The 20,266-nt window shown below is 42.0% G+C and overlaps 1 protein-coding gene across 2 annotated transcripts; it reads left to right on the top strand.

The window, feature by feature from the left end:
* The first annotated feature begins 1,856 nt into the window (after window positions 1-1,856).
* Window positions 1,857-8,386, top strand: HMGN1 (high mobility group nucleosome binding domain 1). 2 transcript variants are annotated; one of them, XR_014262707.1, is made up of 7 exons: window positions 1,857-2,063; window positions 2,388-2,420; window positions 2,507-2,536; window positions 2,618-2,668; window positions 5,752-5,880; window positions 7,184-7,291; window positions 7,508-8,386. XR_014262707.1 is itself a non-coding variant. In XM_082458910.1 (6 exons), exons 1-6 carry the CDS (start codon window positions 2,049-2,051, stop codon window positions 7,553-7,555), a joined length of 306 nt encoding a protein of 101 aa, XP_082315036.1. In that variant the 5' UTR covers window positions 1,859-2,048; the 3' UTR covers window positions 7,556-8,386. The 2 variants fall into 2 exon arrangements, 1 of the variants encoding a protein (XP_082315036.1); XM_082458910.1 differs by lacking the exon at window positions 7,184-7,291 and having other exon boundaries at window positions 1,859-2,063.
* The last annotated feature ends 11,880 nt before the right edge of the window (window positions 8,387-20,266 follow it).

The raw sequence follows: 20,266 nt of genomic DNA, 5'->3' as shown, positions 1-20,266 counted from the left end.
AATTTCCATCTTACCCTACTCCCCCCAGTTGTTCTTCCCAAAGGCAACCACTGGCACCACGTCCTTGTGCATCTTCCTGAAATACACAATGTGCGTATAACTTTATACTCAATATAGCTATTTAGTCTCAATAGATGCTGTGCAGATAACTGGAGATGGTGAGTTGCAATCCTGAACTGAAAGGTCAAGAAAGGCCTCAATGAGACGGTGACATCTGTGCAAAGATCCAAAGGGTATGAGGAATAGAGCAGCTCTGGTCTGACGCAGTGCATGAAGCATTCCAGGCAGAGGGAGCAGCAGGTGACAAGTCCTGAAGCAGGACTGCCCCGCCTACTTGAGGCTGGGAAGGTGAACCGAGGGTAGCATTGGTGAAAACCGTTTGAAGTGGGCCAGATGGTAGAGGAGTATATAAGCCACTTTAAGGACTTGAGATTTTACTTTCATTTTTTTGGCGGCGCTGCGCAGCACGCGGGATCGTAGACTCCCCCACCAGGAACCCGCGACCCCTGCAGTGGAAGCGTAGAGTCTTAACCACTGGACCCCTAGGGAAGTCCAAGAATTTCTTGAATGAGAAGGGAAGGCACTAGAGTTACTGATCAGGAGTCAGAGTCTGACTGGTGGTTTTCAAAATTCACTTCTTCCGTGAAGAGCGGCCTCATTCTTTTTCGAATCACTAGAATACGTAGCTCATTAATCTACTACGTGAAGGTGAAGGTGTCATAGTTTCTCCGGGCCTTTCAAATGGTGGACATTTAGTCTGTTTCCAAATTTTCGGATTCAAAGTACTCCAGTGTTTCTTCTTCTCCATGAATTCCAGCTGACCATTTTCCGATTAAAAATTTTTTCTGCATTAACCCAACTGAATCGATCCTTCTAAACATAATTTTCTTATTCATTAACGAAACTGGGTAACATGTGACCTCACAGGTTCCGGGGTTCCCAGCTCAGACCCCCCAGACTGAAGCTCTTTCCACCTCAGAAAGGTGTTTAGGTGAGCCACGTGGTTAAAAAACAGGCAGGAGCCGGATGGGCGTGCTTCCTGTTTCACTTCTGCGCAGGAGTGGATCAGCCGGCCAGGGGGTCCGAGAGTGGGTCCGCGTCCTCGGGGCGGTGGGGGCCGGGACTCAGACGCCCACTATGCTCCTGAGACGAACCGCCTGCACCCCCGGCCCCCCAATGAACGGATGACTTAAAAGAAGCTACAGAAAGGCCCGACCGCGAGCAACCTTGTATGGTAGACGGGCTGCAATTCCAGGGCCTTCGCAAAGACCCGCGCCTGCGCAGTGGAGCCCCGCGCGTGCCCGCGCCGACTTTCCTTCCCACGGCCTCCCTTCCCGCTACTGCGCACTAGGACCCACTTCCCGCGGGCCAGCGAGACGGGAGACCTATTAGATAGCCTTTCTTACTGACTGAGGTGGGAGAAATTGGTTCGTACTTGAACCTGTTGTCTCTCCCTTACCAGTTTGTGCGACTCAATTGACCCTATAGGTGAGAAACCCTATCCTGTGGCTTTCCTGGCGCTGACGGGCGCTCAGGTATCCAGCAGGGTGGTGGGCGGGCTCACCCGGCGACCACGTGGCGGGCCTCCGCCAATCGGCGCGCAGACCGCACTTTGCAGCTCAGCTTCAAACAAACTACCGTGAGGCGAGAGCTGCCTGTGGGGCCCCGCCCCCTCGCCTGGGTCTGGGGCCCTGCGAGACGGCGGGCGGGTAGGGGCGCCGAGAGCGGGGGCGGGGCGCAGTGGTCGAGTGACGGCCCGCCTCACCTATTCGGGGCGCGGGCCGCGGCGCGGTGGGCCCCGTAGCCAATGGGCGGGGGCGGGGGGCGGCCCGGCCGACGGGGAGGGGGAGCCCGCGGCTGGGGGACGCGGGGGGAGGAGGGGGCGGGCTCCCAATCCGGTTCCATCCGGTTTTCCCACCGCCCCCGCCGCGGGTCCTAGCAGCTCGGGCGGCGGGAGGAGCGGCAGCGGCCAGGCAGCCCAGCTTCGCGAAGGCTCTCGGCGCGCCGCGGCCCGCAGGCACCCGGCACGCGCCCGCCCCGCCGCCACGATGCCCAAGAGGAAGGTGAGCGGTGGCCACGGCCCGCACACGCCCCCCTCCGCCGCCCGGCCGGCCCCGGCGCCCCGCGAGGCCCAGGCCCGCCGCGCTCTCGGCACTGCTGGGCCCGGGAGGTGCCCGGACCTGCGGCGGGCGGGCGCGCGGCGGCCCCGGGCGCGCCGTTCTGGAACGTTCGGCGGCCCAAGGAGCAGGGTGGGAGATTCGAACGCGGCGGCGGGAAGCCGCTGACGTCACGCGGCCGGGCATTGTTCTCGCGGGCGGGCGGGCGCGGGGCGCGCGGGCACTTTTGTTTGCGGGCTGCGTCCACTCGCCGTCTGCTTTCTCCCGCAGGTCAGCTCCGCCGAGGGGGCGGCGAAGGAGGAGGTAAGACCGCGCTCCTCTCCCGGGGGTGGTTTCGGTTTGCACCGCACCCCGCATTCCTTGCTCATTTTCCTTTTTTTCTCCCAAAGCCCAAGAGGAGATCGGCGAGGTTGTCAGCTGTAAGTAAAGCGAGCCCTCTGACCTTTCTTTCCGTGGGATCGTACCCAGGGAAGAAACTCAGTCCTACCTTTGCCTTTCAGAAACCAGCTCCTGCAAAAGTGGAAACGAAGCCAAAAAAGGCGGCAGGAAAGGTAGGTTTCACACTCACCTTAAGAGATCGTGGTGTCTTCGAAATGCTGCAGTGCTACCTAACGTGCATTGCCAGCAGCTGAGGTCGTGACTTTGAGAATCTCGAAATCAACTACAGTTTGATGTCATAGTCTCCTAAAAAGTCGTAGTGTTACCTTATTTATCACTTTAATTTTATGTTATAGTAACTTCAGTAAACAATGTTTTTTCTGGTTTGGATAAAATACAGTAGATGTAGTGATATTCCCGGTTTACGGGAACATAATGTATCACCTTAATGCTGCTGCAGAATTTGGGAAACTTAAGACGGCTAAAAATATTGGAGAATAAGTTTCGCTTACCAGGGAAATCCATTCTTTGTGTTGTGTACGTTTTGGTTAGAGGTCCTCTGTTGGTTGCATGCTTGTACTTCCTCTTTTGACAATATCAGCAACGCTAGGACTGAGGCCAGGAGATGGGGAATGTGTAAGTTTTTGCATAGAAGGTGCTCGAGGCAAGGTAGGGGGACATATCTTATGTCCAGGGGTAGATCAAGAGCTGTGTTCTCTGAAAACATGATTAACAGTCTTCTATAAGTATTTTATATACCATTATATGTATAGGAGTTCACTAAGTTACTTTATCGTAAATAGCATGATGGTTGCTGCTCTAGAATAGATTCATGATTGCTTTATTCACATTGCCGGTTTTTGGGTAGTTGTTGGATATATATATGTAGGTTTGAAAACTTTAAGTTGGAAAAGCTAAATGTGTGCATGTTATTTGTAACTTTGTGTTTGGATCTAGCATTGATACCACCCTCTGTAAAGCTCTTCCTTGTTCTTCAGGGGAAATTCATGGTGTGATTAATTTCTGTTTACTCATAACTTCAGTGAGAGTTTGCTATTAGAAGTCTTCTCTCCCCAAAATCCTTATCATCATTACCTCTTTCCTAAAAGTGTAGGTGAAAGGTAAACACTGCATAATCAAAGATTTCTTCCATTTCTTTAAACATTGTACAGAGCTGAGTGTAAAAATCTTAACTTTTTTCAATAGAAAGTTCTGTTTTGTGATCCTTTTTAAGAGGGTTCAAGTAAGGTGTAGGCGTAGTATGTCAACTTGAAATTTTTTACACCAGAAAATAATGGGATAATTCTGTAGGAGAAATAAGAGTAGGCGGGAAAAATAGTGGCTCTTGTTGCAAAAGGTCTGCTTGAACAGTGTACTATTATTACACGTGTTTTATTATTTGCTTTTTTAAATAAACTGATTGGCTGGAATACTATGCCTGTTTTCTCTTAAATTTTTCTTTAATTTTTAAAAAAATTTATTTTTATCTTTATTGGCAGTCTTGGGCCTTCGTTGCTGCGTGCAGGCTTTCTCTAGTTGTGGCGAGCGGGGACTACTCTTCGTTGCAGTGTGCGGGCTTCTCATTGCGGTGGCTTCTCTTGTTGCAGAGCACGGGCTCTAGGAGCGTGGGCTTCAGTAGTTGCAGCACGCGGGCTCAGTAGTTGCGGCTCGCAGGCTCTAGGGCACAGGCTCAGTAGTTGTGGCGTGTGGGCTTAGTTGCTCCGCGGCATGTGGGATCTTCCCGGACCAGGTCTCGAACCCGTGTCCGCTGCGTTGGCAGGCGGATTCTTAATCACTGTGCCACCAGGGAAGCCCAAATTTTTCTTTCTTTCTTTCTTTCTTTACCTGCGTCTGTATTTTGATTTGCCCTAAAATATTTTTTTAATGAAAACAGTTCAAATTTTACCTCCAGTTGGGTTTGGGACGTCAGATATAATCAACAGGTAAGTTTTCACGTCAGTGTTCCTTGAGAAACAAACCTGTCAGTTCAGTGTTCCCAAAGGAAAAATGATGGGGAGGGGGAGGAGCCTTTTTCCCCTTTTAGTTTCAATAATATACCTTTGTCTTCATAACCGAATCGTTTTAAAGCCTTAAACAGAAGGTAAAACTTTTGATATATTGATTACCATATTACCGACGTGTTGATTTATTTTGTTTTGTCTCACTTTCCAGCTGTTAATAGTTAAAATGGTATTATTTCAGTCCAGGCTATTGCATAATTCTGTTTTCACGTTTCAGGTTTTACGTTTTTATGTTACTGTGATAATGGTTATTAAATTAATGAGAAATCTAAAGAAATCAGATTATAAAAGAATCGTTTTTAAATACAGAAACGATTGTCACACTTCATGGTGGCAATGTATGTAGTGGTGTTGTCCCAAATATATTTGTTTAGGTAATTTATTATTTATTCTAAAGATACTGAATTACTAGTAGTTGTCATGCATTCATGTATGGAATGCCATTATAGAAGTTTCAGTTACTATTGGTCTTATCTAAGTCGACTGTTAACTAACTACATTCTCAACTTATAGGAAATACTTAAGTGTCTCCTTCCCAGTTGATGGATGGTGTCCAGAAATACTGTTTTATATTACTTTAAAGCGGCTTAACCTTTGAATCTCTTTTATCATCATACTAACACCTGTGCTTTTCAGGTTCTTCAAACACCTAAATGAAAACGATAAACTCAAAATTGATCCTTTTAGCTACTCATTATATGATACCAAGGGACTAACTGTAGCAGAACTGTAGTAGGATAGTCAGTCTGACCTTAACAACATGGTGCTTTTCTCAGGTGAATGGTCTTACTGTGAGGGTAACCATCTCGTCAAGACAGTGGTTATTTGACAATTTGATTATTGTTCCTGCTTAAAGAGTTTGGGGGTGGGTAGGGTTACAGTGGGGAAGAGATTCCTCCAGCGGTTCTTCACTTCATTTGTTCTCTCATGTGGAACTTTAGAGAATAGCGGGTAATTGAGAAAGTGGAGAAGGGTCGTAGCTGACGCTTTAGGTTTAATTAGGTTTAATTGTCGTAAGTCTGATGACGCTTGGTGTGCAGGTGCTGTTAGGGGTCTCCTCAGTGTGCTGTGTGGTCCTGGTTACTGGGGGTGGACCTTAAGGTGTGTCCTGTAACTCGGAGTGACACGCGACCTCATTAACGTTGCAACTGTGGTGGATGCAATCTCTCTAGCAAGTCAGAAAATGTTAGTAAGTGCAGAGTTGATACTTAAAATATACTCTTGTTCTGTCACAGGATAAATCTTCCGACAAAAAAGTGCAAACAAAAGGGAAAAGGGGAGCAAAGGGAAAACAGGCTGAAGTGGCTAACCAAGAGACTAAAGAAGACTTACCTGCAGAAAATGGAGAAACTAAAAATGAGGAGGTCAGAAGTGTTTGTGTGTTGTTCGTTTTGACTCTGAAGAGTGGATAATAAACTGTATATTTTTATGTAGCAGATAAGGCAGTCTTTATCCTTTATGATATTGAACAAAGTTTTGTACAGTAACTCCCAAGTGAATGGACAGATATTAGATCATATTTGAAAATATATGTGTAAATGGGTTTTTTTTAAGTGAGTGAACGAGAAATTGTAATGTACTCAGAATTTCAAACTCAGATTCATGATCTTTATTGTATATGGGGTTCATTAATTTAATTGCTGGTGTGAGTTTTTAAAAAGATTTAATTTACTAAATGGTATAACACATTTTTCTTTCTTTAACATGACCTAGGGGTTTTCTTTAAACAAATATTCTAGGCTTTTTTTTTTTTTTCCTCCAAATTGCCATCTGTAGAACTGTTAATAATCTTGTTTGGTTTTTATATTCTGGATATTGCTTTAAATTTTTTTTTAATCGATTCCCTTCGTTTGTCATATTTTTCCCACTTTCTAATAAAGGAGGCTTATTTTTCTTAAAAGCCACTTGTCTAGGATTAAGTAGTAACTTAGATTAAGCAATTAAAAAGATTGATGTCCTTAATCTTTTATCCTTTTAAGCTCTGAGAAAAAGAGGTTTTACCTTAAAAAAAAAAAGTGTGTTGCAAGGTTGTGGTAAATAACTTTTTAAGCCAAGCCTTTTTTTTTTTAACATTGGCTAAGCAGAAAATATAGAGTATTAATTTTTAGACTGTTATATTTATAGATCAGATTTTAAAGTAATAACTACTTACTCCCCCGATTTGCAGTCACAAATTCCTAAATCTAACCCCAAGTCAAATATTATGTGACAGTAAGATGAAATTAATCCAGTTATAAGGGGAGAATGAGGCCTTCTGATCCCTTTTATCAACTACAGTTGATTCTCGTTATTCATGATGGTTGTGTTCTGTAAGGTTGCTCTGTATACTGGACAGTTGCTCATAGTGGAAATTCTCAAAATGTTCTCATCACAACATTTCCATCAACAGATCAAACCAATCAAACCATAACCTATTTTATGTGTGTCTGTTTAATGTATGTTTTTGGTAAGTTAATATTGAACTCAGGGCCAACAGAAACAGCACTGTAATTCGTGCCTCAGTGAAGCTGTCTAACGTGTGTCTTCTCCATATGGCACGTCACAACCTTCTTGCACAGCACATAGTACTGGACGACACTACACTTGTCAACATTGTTGACCAAAAGCACAAAAAAAATGTGAAATCTGTGGCACTAAATAGACTGTGAAAAAGACACTTGTTTACAGTGTTACAGCTGAAACAAGGCAGAAGGGCCTCAGCTGGGAATGTCTGTGTCAGGTGACTCATTTTTTGCTGGTCTGTATCTGCACATACATGACCATGGAACATGAAACGTAAGTGTTGATTTTGGGGTTACAAATAAATTTTAGTGAGTCGGTAAGTTTATAAACACAGAATCTACAAATAATGAGGATTGAATGTATTGTTAAGACTTAATAATAGTGGTAATGAGTAAAACTTACACTGTGTTAAATGCTAAATATCTCTAACGTTATAACACTGACACAGAAGTCAAACGTTCAGTCACTGTTTTTCCTTTGATTTTGCAGAGCCCAGCTTCTGATGAAGCAGGAGAGAAAGAAGCCAAGTCTGATTAATACCATACACCTGGTCCTATCAGTGGTCCCTGTTTCCCTTCTTGTACAATCCAGAGGAATATTTTTATCAACTATTTTGTAAATGCAAGTTTTTTAGTAGCTCTAGAAACATTTTTAAAAAGGAAGGAATCCCACCTCATCCCATTTTTTAAGTGTAAATGCTTTTTTTTAAGAGGTGAAATCATTTGCTGGTTGTTTATTTTTTGGTACAACCAGAAAATAGTGGGATATTGAATATGGGAGGCTTTGATTGTCTTGGGTGTCAGCTTAACATTCCACAGATGGAGGGTAGCTTTTATATCCTATAATACAAAGCATACTAAATGGCAGTTTGGAGTCAGTTGTGCATTTAATGTCTTAAACACTTTAAATTACTTCTCTTCCCACGTTGTTTTTGGTAGAATTGTTTCCTAAAGCAAACCACTCACCCCTTGATCTTGGCTCTCCTGGGCACAATTTTGTGCACTGTGTAACAACTTTGGTCGTGGTAGTCCAGTTCTTCTAGTAACTGTTAATGTGCTGTGAACGATTGACAATTTGAGTATGTAGTGTATATGATATTAAATTGTGAATTAGTGGGACTTAACGATGGAACAGCATATCAATATTTGAAGATATTGGTACTTGATATCCTGCGAAGGAAAATTTGCCCCCAAATTTTAAGCTGCAAAGTCACTGGAATAACTGTTCAGAAAAGAATCACAACTACATGATTTTTTAGGTTTTTGGTACGTATGTTGAGAATTGTGTACAAATTGAAATGTCTGTGTACTGATCCTCAAAACAACCAATAAAATCTCAATTATGAAAGAATTTCTTGAAGCACATGAATTAAGTTGTGGTTTAAATTTCATTTTAAAGAATTTTCACATTTCTTCCAAAGTCAATAAAATTTTGGAAGAGTGGAATACTTCATTTTTTCTATAATACTTCAACAGTGTACTTTGAAGATGCTTTTGTGACTAAATTGGCTTAATGGGAAATCAGTCCCCTGTTCTCTGAAGCAAAATAAATACGTAATTATTCACTCTTCTTATGAAGTAAGCTTATAAATACGGAATAAGCTAGCACTAGATCTAGTAGGTTTGTATTTGTGTATTTCGAGATTCGCTTTCATGCAAGTCCTTGTCCTGTTTTGCCATCTAAATAGTCTTTAGAGGTGGTACTGGGCACTGCTGATTTGGCACATGCAGAAGTGGAGCCAGAGATGGCACCTTGCCAAGGTCACCGCTAAAGAGGGAGAGGCCTTGGAATGAAGTTTAGAACTCAACGTTTGATGTTATTTTGCCTGTGGACTTGATTAGTAGGAGGCAAGAATGCTTTAAAAATTAGTCCTTGGGGGGACTTCCCTGGCGGTCCAGTGGTTAAGACTGAGCTTCCAATGCAGGGGCTGCAGGTTCAATCCCTGGTTGGGGAGCTAAGGTCCTACATGCTACGTTGCTGTGTGGCCTGGCCAAAGATTAAAGACGAGTCCCGGGGGATCATAGAACTCTGCAAGGGCTGTGTGCTGCTGGAATGAACAGTGTCATGGAATGAACAGAGCTCACAGGGAGCGGTGAGGTGTGGCATCGTGAAACGTGAAACTACAGAAAGAAATGCAGAGGACATTGATTTGGGTTGAAATGACACCCAAAAGAGGGCTTTGGCAACTCTTGGGGAGTGGGAAAGTTCTTGGTGGAGGACCTGAAACCATGATGCAGGTAGATTTGCCTGTAGTTTCTAAGTTTTGTTAAGACTTTGGATATGCAAGTTTAAATGGAGCTGAAACATTTTCGCTTGCTGTGTGTATGGGTACTTCATGCAATTTTTTGGTACCAGAATTTCTAGCAGCTATTTGTTGCAGTTAAAGGGATATCTAAAAAAATAAAGGGAATTCCCTGGTGGTCCAGTGTTTTAAGGCTCCACGTTCCCAATGCAGGGAGCCTAGGTTCGATCCCTGGTCAGGGAGCGAGATCCCATATGCCTTGACTGAGAACCCCCATGCTGCAACTAAGACCTGGTGCAGCCAAATAGATAAATATTTAAAAATTAAAAAATAAACCAATGGGGAAGAAAACTACTGAATTTTAACCCTGTAACCCATCCGGCAGTGATCATTTCATATTACCCAACCGTCCACCCCTAGGAATGTGATAAATGTTTACAGACACAAAGATTTTCTTATTCTGAACTCATTGCTAGTAATATGTTTAAAGAGATTTATTAATTTTCTAAAAAGCACAACAGGTAAGGTTTTTTCACTTCTTGTTGTATAGATTGATACCTAAAAGAAATTGCCTCTTTTGTAGAAAATTGGAATGTAGTACTTCTAGATCCTTGCCTTAAGCATTATCCTTTTATGACTTTTTTATGATAAAATGAACCCTCAAGTGGGTCTTCTCTTCAACTGTCAAAAGAAAACAATTACTTTAAAAAAAAAAACCCCAAAAACACGCTGAGGCATCTTTTCTGGGATCAGTACTTAGAAAAAGTTAATTTCTTGCCCTTTCAACAACTAGTTGAATGAGAACTGAGCGATAGGAATGGTTGAGTGGACCTCAGTTCAGACGTCCTAGAAGGACAAGGAAGATAGCTGTTTAGTAATAATGCTAACAAATCAGTCTCATTTGTTAACTAGAAAAGGCAGTCAGCAAGAACCCTGCATTCTCTTGGCTTGTTTGAGGTTGAATGTGACCTTTCAGATGTAGACTAATCAGAGGAATTAAGGCATGGAACCTGGTGCCTGATGTGGAGATGCATGATAAAATTGTGGAGGGCCCGGGAAAAGAGTCTGTTGTCTCTGTGTTTGGGAAGTGTGTATACAAGCGTGAGGGCGGGGGCAGGGAGGAGAAGTGTGTGTGTGTGTAATTTCAGTACAGGGGCAATCCGTGCTCACTGGGGGAAAAACTCAGGAAACCAGCTAAAAACACCCGAAATTATAATTCACTCACTAGGCAACTATTTAAAGATGCGTTTTTCTCAGATCCTTTTCTGTGTTTTTACGAGTTTACAAAATTGGTGTCATTATACATCCGTTTTTTGTTGTTTTTTTTGTTTTTTGGTTTGTTTGTTGTTGTTTTTGTTTTTTAGGCCAAGCCTCACGGCTTGCAAGTTCCCCGACCAAGTATTGAACCCATGCCCCCTGCAGTGGGGACATGGAGTCCTAACCACTGCCCGGCCAGGGAATTCCCGCTAAATCCTGGTTTGTAATCTTTCTCATACTGTGAACTTTCTCCTAGGTTAATGAGTATACTTATATAGCATTTGTAAGCACTGCATACTATTTTATTTCAAGAATGTAATTTGTCAGACATTTAGACATTTTCCCCATTAAGATAAGCATTGTGAAACTAAAATACGGGTGATTTCTATTAATGCATACAGATATATCCTAAATATGTATTTGCCTGTCAGTCCACAGCTGTTCCATGAGTTTGCAGTAAAAATACGTAACTGCAAGACAGCTGAGAGTTTCAAAACATTAAACTTGAATAGGTGATGAAGAGTCTTAAATAGATGATGGGAAGCAGCTCAGTAACAAATTGGTTTTCAGATCATAAATGTTTAGGGTTGTTAAAAAAAAAACCCTGAAAAATAAAGTAAAATCGTTTAATCCCAGAAGCTAAAAGTAATTATTTTCAACGTGTTGAATTTTCTTCATATATGTTTGGATTTTTCTTTATTTGTAAAATGTTTTAACGTTTGCTTAATAATTCATTGTATGGCTGTGCCATAATTTGGCCATTACAGCTTTTTTTTTAAATTAAGGATAATTTTACCCTTACTCAGAAGCAGTACAGTACACTAAATCCCCATGTTCTAGTCAAACAGTCCCCAAAGCCATCCAACCATTGCTAAGCTAGCCCATCCTTATTATTTTGAAGTAAATAAGGATGGATATTTTAAAAATAGTATCTATAAATAGGAACTTAAAAGTGAACAAAATGCACAGGAAGCGGATATTTACATAGGTAGTAAAAATTATTAATTTATCTTTGGTCTTTTACACATTTTGTCAGGGGGTTGGTTACATGCAGATTCAATTTAACGAGAAGCTGCTTTTTTCTTTTTTTTTTAATCCAGTGTGGCTAGTTCCATCTTAAGCATCAACATATTACCTTCGGATGCTGATTCCACACAGATTTTTTTTTTTTAAGTAAAACATTTGCTCGTTTATTGAATAGCATTAGATTAATAGGAAGCATTAAAGAATTGAATACCAGAGACCAAAAAAAAAAGTCTGTGCAAAAGATGTGAGTAAAAAAAAAAGTTCATCAAAGCCAAGGTATAAAAGAATACATCTAAGTATCACCCTTTAAATCCTTTTCCTGAATATTCTATGAATTTAAGTCTGGGGATCTTTGAATGTTATTAGCTTTTATCTGTGACAATAAATCTTATAAAAGAACTCTTTAAAAGTAGAAGAAGGACCTCGTTCCTCTCGATAGTGAGCTTTTAAACGAAGGATATCTATTATGTGAACCCTCAGTCTCTTAGAAGGCTGAAATTCCATGGGTTTCCCAGGCAGCTTTTAAAATCTCTTATGGAAGCTTGCTATTCCTAGGGTGTAAAATGATTGAAATGCATTCCATCATTTCCTCCTTAATTGAAGCCACATGTTCAGATTAGAGTTTTAAATTCACATTCCCTTATTTTGTAGGAAAATTCAGCATTCAACAACAGGTATGTTATTGAAAGAAATCTATATCATTTATAACTAAGTAACTGTCCTTCAAGAAACTTTCCTCCTTGATGACTAAGAATGCAAACTCTTAAGTTTGTAGGGTACTGTAATCAAAATCTCAAGTTTGCTCCATCAGCTTCTGCAAGGTTATTTGCACATCGATTCTCATGCTTGAGCAGATGGGGAAGATCTTTTTCCTGGAAAAGATCCAACCAAACAAAACTAAAACTGAGGGCAGGAATGAAGGGGGAATGCAGGTGTTCTTGGTGGGAATATGGGCATCAGGCAGTCGTTTTCTTAAACACTGGAGCTGGTGAAGTTGAAAAAGCACTTTTTCTTGACACTCTCGTTAGTTTTTGTGTCCATTTGGCTCCAGGGTTCAAGCAGATAACTGACTTATTCTTCATCCAGGCTATGATTTCTGTGTTTGGACATTCATTCCCAGGGGGCAAGATTTGAATCTTTCCAATGAGCAAAACGGAGACAAAGTTGAAGGTCTCTCGGGTGCATTTACACCTTAAGTTTGTGTTACAGTTCTCCAGGACACCATGGACTGGAGAGAGGCTGCAGGCCAGCAGCACAAGAAGCAGAGATCCTGGGGGGTGAACCTCATTCTGCGTCAAGGTGAAGTTCCCACACTGATTTTTTTAAAAGTAAGTGGGTGTTTGGAAATTTTCGGAGGGCGTGGAAATGTAAAGTGATGTGATTAGAAAGTTCGTAGGAAGAAGGGAAGCCACAGTGCAGGGATGCAAGAGATAGTCTGGACGTGGTGCAAATGCAGATCTGAGTCAAGGGTGGTTACAGCAGCTTCACCGCCTTTGGTTGCAGAAGACTGCGACCCCACAAGGGAAGGGGCGAAGGATTGGTAATAGGACTTAACTGGAGTGATAATAATGCCTTTCCCAAGGGATCCAAGGAGCTAAAGCAGTGTCTGCACACAGTACCTGATATAATATCTGATGCTATTCCTCAGTGATTTTCAGAGCTTACGGTAACTAGATTCTTGGTGGATTTATTCCCCTTTACAACGATGTATGTTGTTGGGTAAAGCCTTAGAAAATACTTATGATTGAACCAACTTTAAGTTGAGCGCTATAAATGAGAACTTTTGCTCATAAGATCTGGCTGTGGTACTTACTAGACTATGGCGTTGGGTAAGTCCCGCAATGTTTCCTTACATCTTTAACTGTGAAGATTACTGTTGTGTTTTAGGTTTAATTCATAACTGTAAATTCTGTTAATATTACATTTTATCTCTGAAAGCCCTTTGTTACCCAGAGAAAATTCAAGTTGAAAAATGTATGAAAACTAATGATACATTCAAGTTATGTATGAAAAAATTTAAATACACTAATTTGTTATGCATGATTCATAGAGAGGAAAAGCTGAAAGTCTTGCATGCTTGGATGTGTCTGTATAAGGATTTGGCTGTGTATTAAAATATGCAAGATTATAATTTCCACCAATGCTGATTTGGGTTTTCACAAGAAATATATTTAAAGACAGTCTTAGCTGTTGTAGCATGATTTCTCACTTTTTGCTTCACTTCTTATTTATCTTATTTTTTTTTTTTAATTTTATTTTTGGCTGCGTTGTTGGGTCTTCATTGTGGTGCGCGGGCTTCTCATTGCGGTGGCTTCTCTTGTTGCGGAGCATGGGCTCTAGGCGTGGGGGCTTCAGTAGTTGTGGCACGTGGGCTCAGTAGTTGTGGCTCGTGGGCTCTAGAGCACAGGCTCAGTAGTTGTGGCGCACGGGCTTAGTTGCTCCACGGCATGTGGGATCTTCCCGGACCAGGGCTTGAACCCGTGTCCCCTGCATTGGCAGGCGGAGTCTTAACCACTGCGCCACCAGGGAAGTCCCAGAGAAAAATGCCCATTTTTGATGCTGACCAAGACTCATTTTGAGTCCCGAAGTTCAGAAGAGCAGTGTGCTCCCTTGCCAAGTATCCAGGCTCTGTTTATCCCGACATCTAAAAAAACCATTTTGTTCATATTAGCTCAATTAAATTAGTTGAATTTAATATTTAGTTCATTTTGGCTTCATAGATAAATAAGAGGGGCTTCCCTGGTGGTGCAGTGGTTGAGAATCCGCCTGCCAGTGCAGGGGACACGAGTTCGAGCCCTGGTCCGGGAAGATCCTACATGCCACGGAGCAACTAAGCCCGTGCGCCACAACTACTGAGCCCATGTGCCACAACTACTGAAGCCTGTGCACCTAGAGCCCGTGCTCCACAACAAGAGAAGCCACCGCAATGAGAAACCCATGCACCGCAACGAAGAGTAGCCCCCCGCTCGCCGCAACTAGAGAAAGCCCACGCACAGCAACGAAGACCCAATGCAGCCAAACATAAATAAATGTATTTTAAAAAATGGGCATTTTTCTCTATAAAGAAAAATATGAGGGCTTCCCTGGTGGCGCAGTGGTTGAGAATCTGCCTGCCAATGCAGGGGACACGGGTTCGAGCCCTGGTCTGGGAGGATCCCACATGCCACGGAGCAACTAAGCCCGTGAGCCACAGCTACTGAGCCTGCGCGTCTGGAGCCTGTGCTCTGCAACGGGAGAGGCCGCGACAGTGAGAGGCCCACGCACCGTGATGAGGAGTGGCCCCCGCTCGCTGCAACTAGAGAAAGCCCTCGCACAGAAACGAAGACCCAACACAGCCAAAAATAAATAAATAAATAAATAAATTTATTAAAAAAAAAAGAAAGAAAGAAAAATATGACTTGACTGAAGGACGTAAAAATCTGAATAGATGAGGAATACAATGTTCCTAAGAAGAGTCAATATTTAAGAGGGTCAGTTTTTTACATCTAAAAATGTAATGCAATTCCAATCAGAGTGCCAGTAGAATTTCCATCAGGAATTGGAAATCTGATTCTAAAGTTCATCAGAAAGAGAAAATTGTGAGACTAGTCAAGAATTTCTTGATAAAAGAATATGAATAAGGGGGGCCGTGCCCTACCAGATATCAAAATGTCCTATAAAACTACAGTAATAAAAGCAACGTGAGGGACTTCCCTGGTGGTCCAGTGGTTAAGACTCCTTGCTCCCAATGCAGGGGGCCTGGGTTCGATCCCTGGTCGGGGAAACTAGGTCCCACATGCCACAGCTAAAACAAAGATCCTGCATGCGGCAACTAAAGATCCGGCACACGGCAGCGAAGATCCCACATGCCACAACTAAGACCTGGTGCAGCCAAATAAATAAATAAATATTTAAAAAAATTAAAATAAAAGCAGTGTGATTTTGGAGCAGAAATAAAAAAGATCAATGAAACAGAATAGGCCAAAACAGATTAATTTATGATAAATGTGGCATTTCAAATCACTGAGGAAGAGACCATTCAGAAAAAAGTTTCAGTCCAATTGGCTATCCATTTAGGAAACTATCAATTAGTAAATTAGGTTCTCTACCTTGCACCACACACAAAGCAAAATTCCAATAGATTAAAAAATCTAAATATAGAAAAACTCTGAAAGTATAGAATAGTTTTATAATTATGAAATGGAGAAGGCCTGCCTTTCTCCACAAAGTAATAAATCTGAAGCCATAAAGGAAAAGCTGCATATTTGATTTTGTAATATTTTTAAGTTTTATTTGGTGTTATTTAAACAAATATCTGAGAAATGTTAGAGAGGGAGAAAATATTTGCAATACGTATAACAAACTGTTAAATGTCCAAAGTATAGAAAGAATTCCTTTGGTCAATATGAAAAAGAAAAAACTCAACAGAAATAAGAGCAAATGATATGAAAAGACAATTCACAAAAGAAATATAAATTTTAAAAATAGTTATTTTTTTAATTGGAAAATATGCATACCATAACATTGCTGTTTCAACCATTTTTAAGTGTACAGTTCTCTGGCATTAAGTACATTTACATTGTTCTGCAACCATCACCACCATTCATCTCCAGAACTTTTTCATCTTCCCCATTGAAACTCTGTATCCATTAAACAATAATTTCCCATTCTCTCCTCCCCCCAGCCCCTGGCACCCACCATTCTACTTTCTGTCTGTATGGATTTGACTAAGTACTTCATGTAAGTGGAATCATGTAGTATTTGTCATTTTGGGCTTATTTCACTTAGCATAGCTTCAAAGTTTCATCCATGTTGTGGCATGTGTCAGAATTTCCTTCCTTTTTAAGGCTGAATAATATTCCATGTTTTGTATGTAACACATTTTTTTAATCCATTCTTCTGTTGATGGACACTTGGGTTGCCCCCATCTCTTGGCTACTGTAAATAACGCTGCTATAAACTTGAGTACAGATTGTCCTCGACTTACGATAGAGTTACATCCTGATAAACCCCTCCTAAATTTAAAATAGCATTAAGTTGAAAATGTATTTAATACACCTAACCTACCGAACATCCTAGCTTAGCTTCGCTGATCTTAAACATGCTCAAAACACTTACATTAGCCTACAGTTGGGCAAAATCATCTAATACAAAGCCTATTTTGTAACAAAGTGTTGACTGTCTCCTGTAATTTATTGAATAGTGCACTGAAAGTGGAAAACAATGGCTGTCTGGGTACAGAGTGGTTGTTGGTGTCCGGTTGTTTACTCTCGTGATTGCGGGGCTGGCTGGGACCTGTGGCTGCTGTTGCCCAGCATCCCGAGAGAGTATCAGGCAGCATGTTGCTAGCTCGGGAAAAGATCTCAATTCACAATTCAAATTTGTGAATGCGTATCACTTTCACACCATTGTAAAGTCAAAAATCATAAGTAAAACATCATAAGTCAGGGACCGTCTGTATACAAATATCTGTTTACACCTCTGCTTTCAGTTCTTTTGAGTATATATCCAGCAGTGGAATTGCTGGATCATATGGTAATTCTAGGTTCAATTTTCTGAGGAATCATCATACGATTTTCCACAGTGGCTTCACCCTTTTACATTCCCACCAGCAGTGCACCAGTGTTCCAATTTCTCCACATCCTTGCTAACATTTGTTATTTTCTGTAAAAAATAGTTTTAACTGCACTAGAGATGAGTGCAAATAAAAACAACAGATACCATCTTCACCTATTGATTGGTTAAAAAATGAAAAAGAATGATATTTCATGTTGGTAAGGATGTGGGTTTAAGGGCATGCCTTTACACTTGCTGGGTCAAAGTATAAATTGGAATGACCTTTTTAGAGCACAATTTGGTAATAACTTATAAAAATTTTAAATTAACATATCTTTTGTGATGGCTAACTTTATATGCCAGTGTGGCTGGTCCATGGTGCCCAGATATCTGGTCAAACATTATTCTAGATGTTTCTCTGAAGGTGTTTTTGAATGAAATTTGCATTTTAAATGGTGAACTTAGAGTAAAGCAGCTTGCCTTCCATAATGTGGTGGGCCTCATCTAATCAGTTGAAGACCTGCATAGGACAAAAGACTGACTTCCCCTGAGCAAGAGGGCTTTCTGCAGCAGATGGTCTTGGGACTTGAACTGCAGACTTGGGACTTGCCAGCCTCCATAACTGTGTGAGCCAATTCCTTTAAATAAATCTCTCTATATATATTACACATTCTGTTTCTCTGAATGTGTTTAATACATCCTTTGACCTAACAATTTACTTTTGAAGAATCTACTCATAAGAAAATTGCAATTGCACAAGGATATACATACAAGAACATTCAATGTAATAGAATTTGTAATAGTGTCCAAATATCCAACAATAGATTATAGTATATCTATCATCATTGTTCCATATTATGGAACAGCACTTGGCTAAAAAGAATATGATAGACCTGTATATGTTGACAGAGAAGGAGTTCCAGAATATGTGGGTAAGTAATAAATGCCAGTTGCAAAAGAATATGATTCCGTTCTCATGAATGTATTTGGATGAGCATGGAATAAGGGCACTTGTAAACAGTTAACCGTGGCTACTCCCCCCAGAGAGAGGGCTTCAAGGCAGAGGGGAGCAATGGTTAGAAAGGGAATTTAACTTTTGAACTTATTTGTCTATATGATTTGAATTTATTGAAACAAGTCCATAATACTTTTGTAAAAACTTTTTGAAACCAAGGAGAGAAAAAGAAATCCAGGTCCAGATCAGTTTTTTTAGAGGTTAGCTACAGAGTCTCAAAAAAGGACCAAGAGGCTGGGGTTCCCACTTCAGGGTGAACTGGACAAATCCCTTGGTGGGTCTGGGGGTCCTGAACAAAGTCGGAGCTTTGGGTCTTCTCTGGGGTAATTTTAACCCCTCCCTTCCACCCCACCCCGAACTGGCCAAGAATCAGGGTCGTGGAGGTTGAGGAGAGAAGGGTACCCGACTCAGAACAACTGAACTGAGTGGCAGCTGATGGGAGGTTACAGATTCCAGCAGCATCAGCAATTTATTGATAAGTTGAAGACATTTCTGAAGAAGATCTTGCGGTCAACCCTTGGTGAGACATGCCTTGGCAGGAAAGAGGAACAGTATGCTTCACAGAGGTTTGCCATTAAACAGAAGTGTGCCCTCTGCATTTCAGTATGGACATCTCCACCATCTGCTCTGTCACAGTTCCTTTTGGATGAAAGGTTCTGGAAAGAAATCTTCAAGTATCCATAAAAATATCGTAAAAGACGAGTTGGGGGCATTCAAGGAGAAGACGGTCACTTGAAAAGAATCTATTCCCATCTCTTATAGTGCTGTGTGCACCCTCCCTCCTTTACCCTTCCCTAAATCCCTCCAAGAAAAAATCCCTTTCACAGAGGTCTACAACCTCCATGTAGATAGACAAAAAGCTGAGAAAGGGCTTAAGTGTCTGAGGATGAGGCAAGGCATTTGAATATCCAAAAATAGTTTTTTAAAAAATACCTTCAGCTGCATGATGTAGGGGAGGTTATTTGTTTGTTTGCCGCCCTGCACGGCTTCCTTTCCCAACCAGGAATCGAACCCGGGCCCCCTGCAGTGGAAGCGCGGAGTCCCAACCACTGGACCGCCAGGGAAGTCCCCTAGGGGGTATATTTTTGAATTAGGGTCCTTTTTAACTTACTTCATGACTGGTTTGGGGACTATATGCTGATTTATCCCCAGCTCTGGCAGCAAGCACTGGAAATAAAATAATCAGGGACCCAATATGCTTGACCATCTAGCTCTTTGCTCATGTTGCATGAAAAGTGATTTATCAGTGAAAGGCTCACTGGTAAAACAACGATGTGGGATCAGGAAGATAGAGTCACGCACTCATTCAACATGTGGGTATTAGGACAGCCCCTGTGTCTGGGTAAGGTGAGAGATCAGTGAACAGACAAGTTCCCTGCCTTGTTGGAGCTTACGTTCTACTGAGGAGGCCGGCAGGAGACAAATGAAAACTACATACATGAGATAATTTCAGGAAGTCAGGTTATAAAAAAACAAAATGAGGGCAAGACTCTAGAAAATGGAACCATGATATTTTGCAGAGGGTGTTTAGGGAAAGCTGCCTTGGGGCAGCGGCATCTCTGAAGAGACATAGAGGAAAGGAGCCCCCCATGTGAGGGTCTGCTGGAAGAGCATTCTGATCAGAAGAAACAGCAAGTGCAAAGGCCCTGAGGTTGACATGAGCTGGGTTTAGTCCAGGAAGTAAAGGCAGGCTTAATCAGGGTTAGGAAGAGCAGTAGGGGCTGAGGAGAAATAGGTACACAGGAGCCAGATCACAGAAAGAGTCTGGGTTTTGTTCCGAGTGTGATGGGAAAACACTGTGAACAGGGGATCAATGTGCTCCAGTTTATACTTTTAAATGCTAACTCTGGGGCTTCCCTGGTGGCGCAGTGGTTAAGAATCAGCCTGCCAATGCAGGGGACACGGGTTCGATCCCTGGTCCAGGAAGATCCCACATGCCACAGAGCAACTAAGCCTGTGCGCCACAACTACTGAGCCTGCACTCTAGAGCCCATGAGTCACAACTACTGAGCCCACATGCCACAACTACTGAAGCCTATGCACCTAGAGCCTGTCCTCCGCAACAGGAGAAGCCACTGCAATGAGAAGCCTGCGCACCACAATGAAGAGTAGCCCCCGCTCGCTGCAACTAGAGAAAGCCTGTGCACAGCAACAAAGACCCAATGCAGCCAAA

This window comes from Balaenoptera physalus, assembly GCF_965194825.1.
Source record: "Balaenoptera physalus genome assembly, chromosome: 4".
NCBI lineage: Eukaryota > Metazoa > Chordata > Mammalia > Artiodactyla > Balaenopteridae > Balaenoptera > Balaenoptera physalus.
This window is presented reverse-complemented; position numbering and strand designations above follow the sequence as displayed.

Excerpts from the sequence above, each read along its gene's own strand:
- HMGN1 (XM_082458910.1), top strand. Across the intron at positions 2,537-2,617 it reads GATCGGCGAGGTTGTCAGCT|AAACCAGCTCCTGCAAAAGT; the intron begins GTAAGTAAAGCG and ends TTTGCCTTTCAG. Across the intron at positions 2,669-5,751 it reads CAAAAAAGGCGGCAGGAAAG|GATAAATCTTCCGACAAAAA; the intron begins GTAGGTTTCACA and ends GTTCTGTCACAG.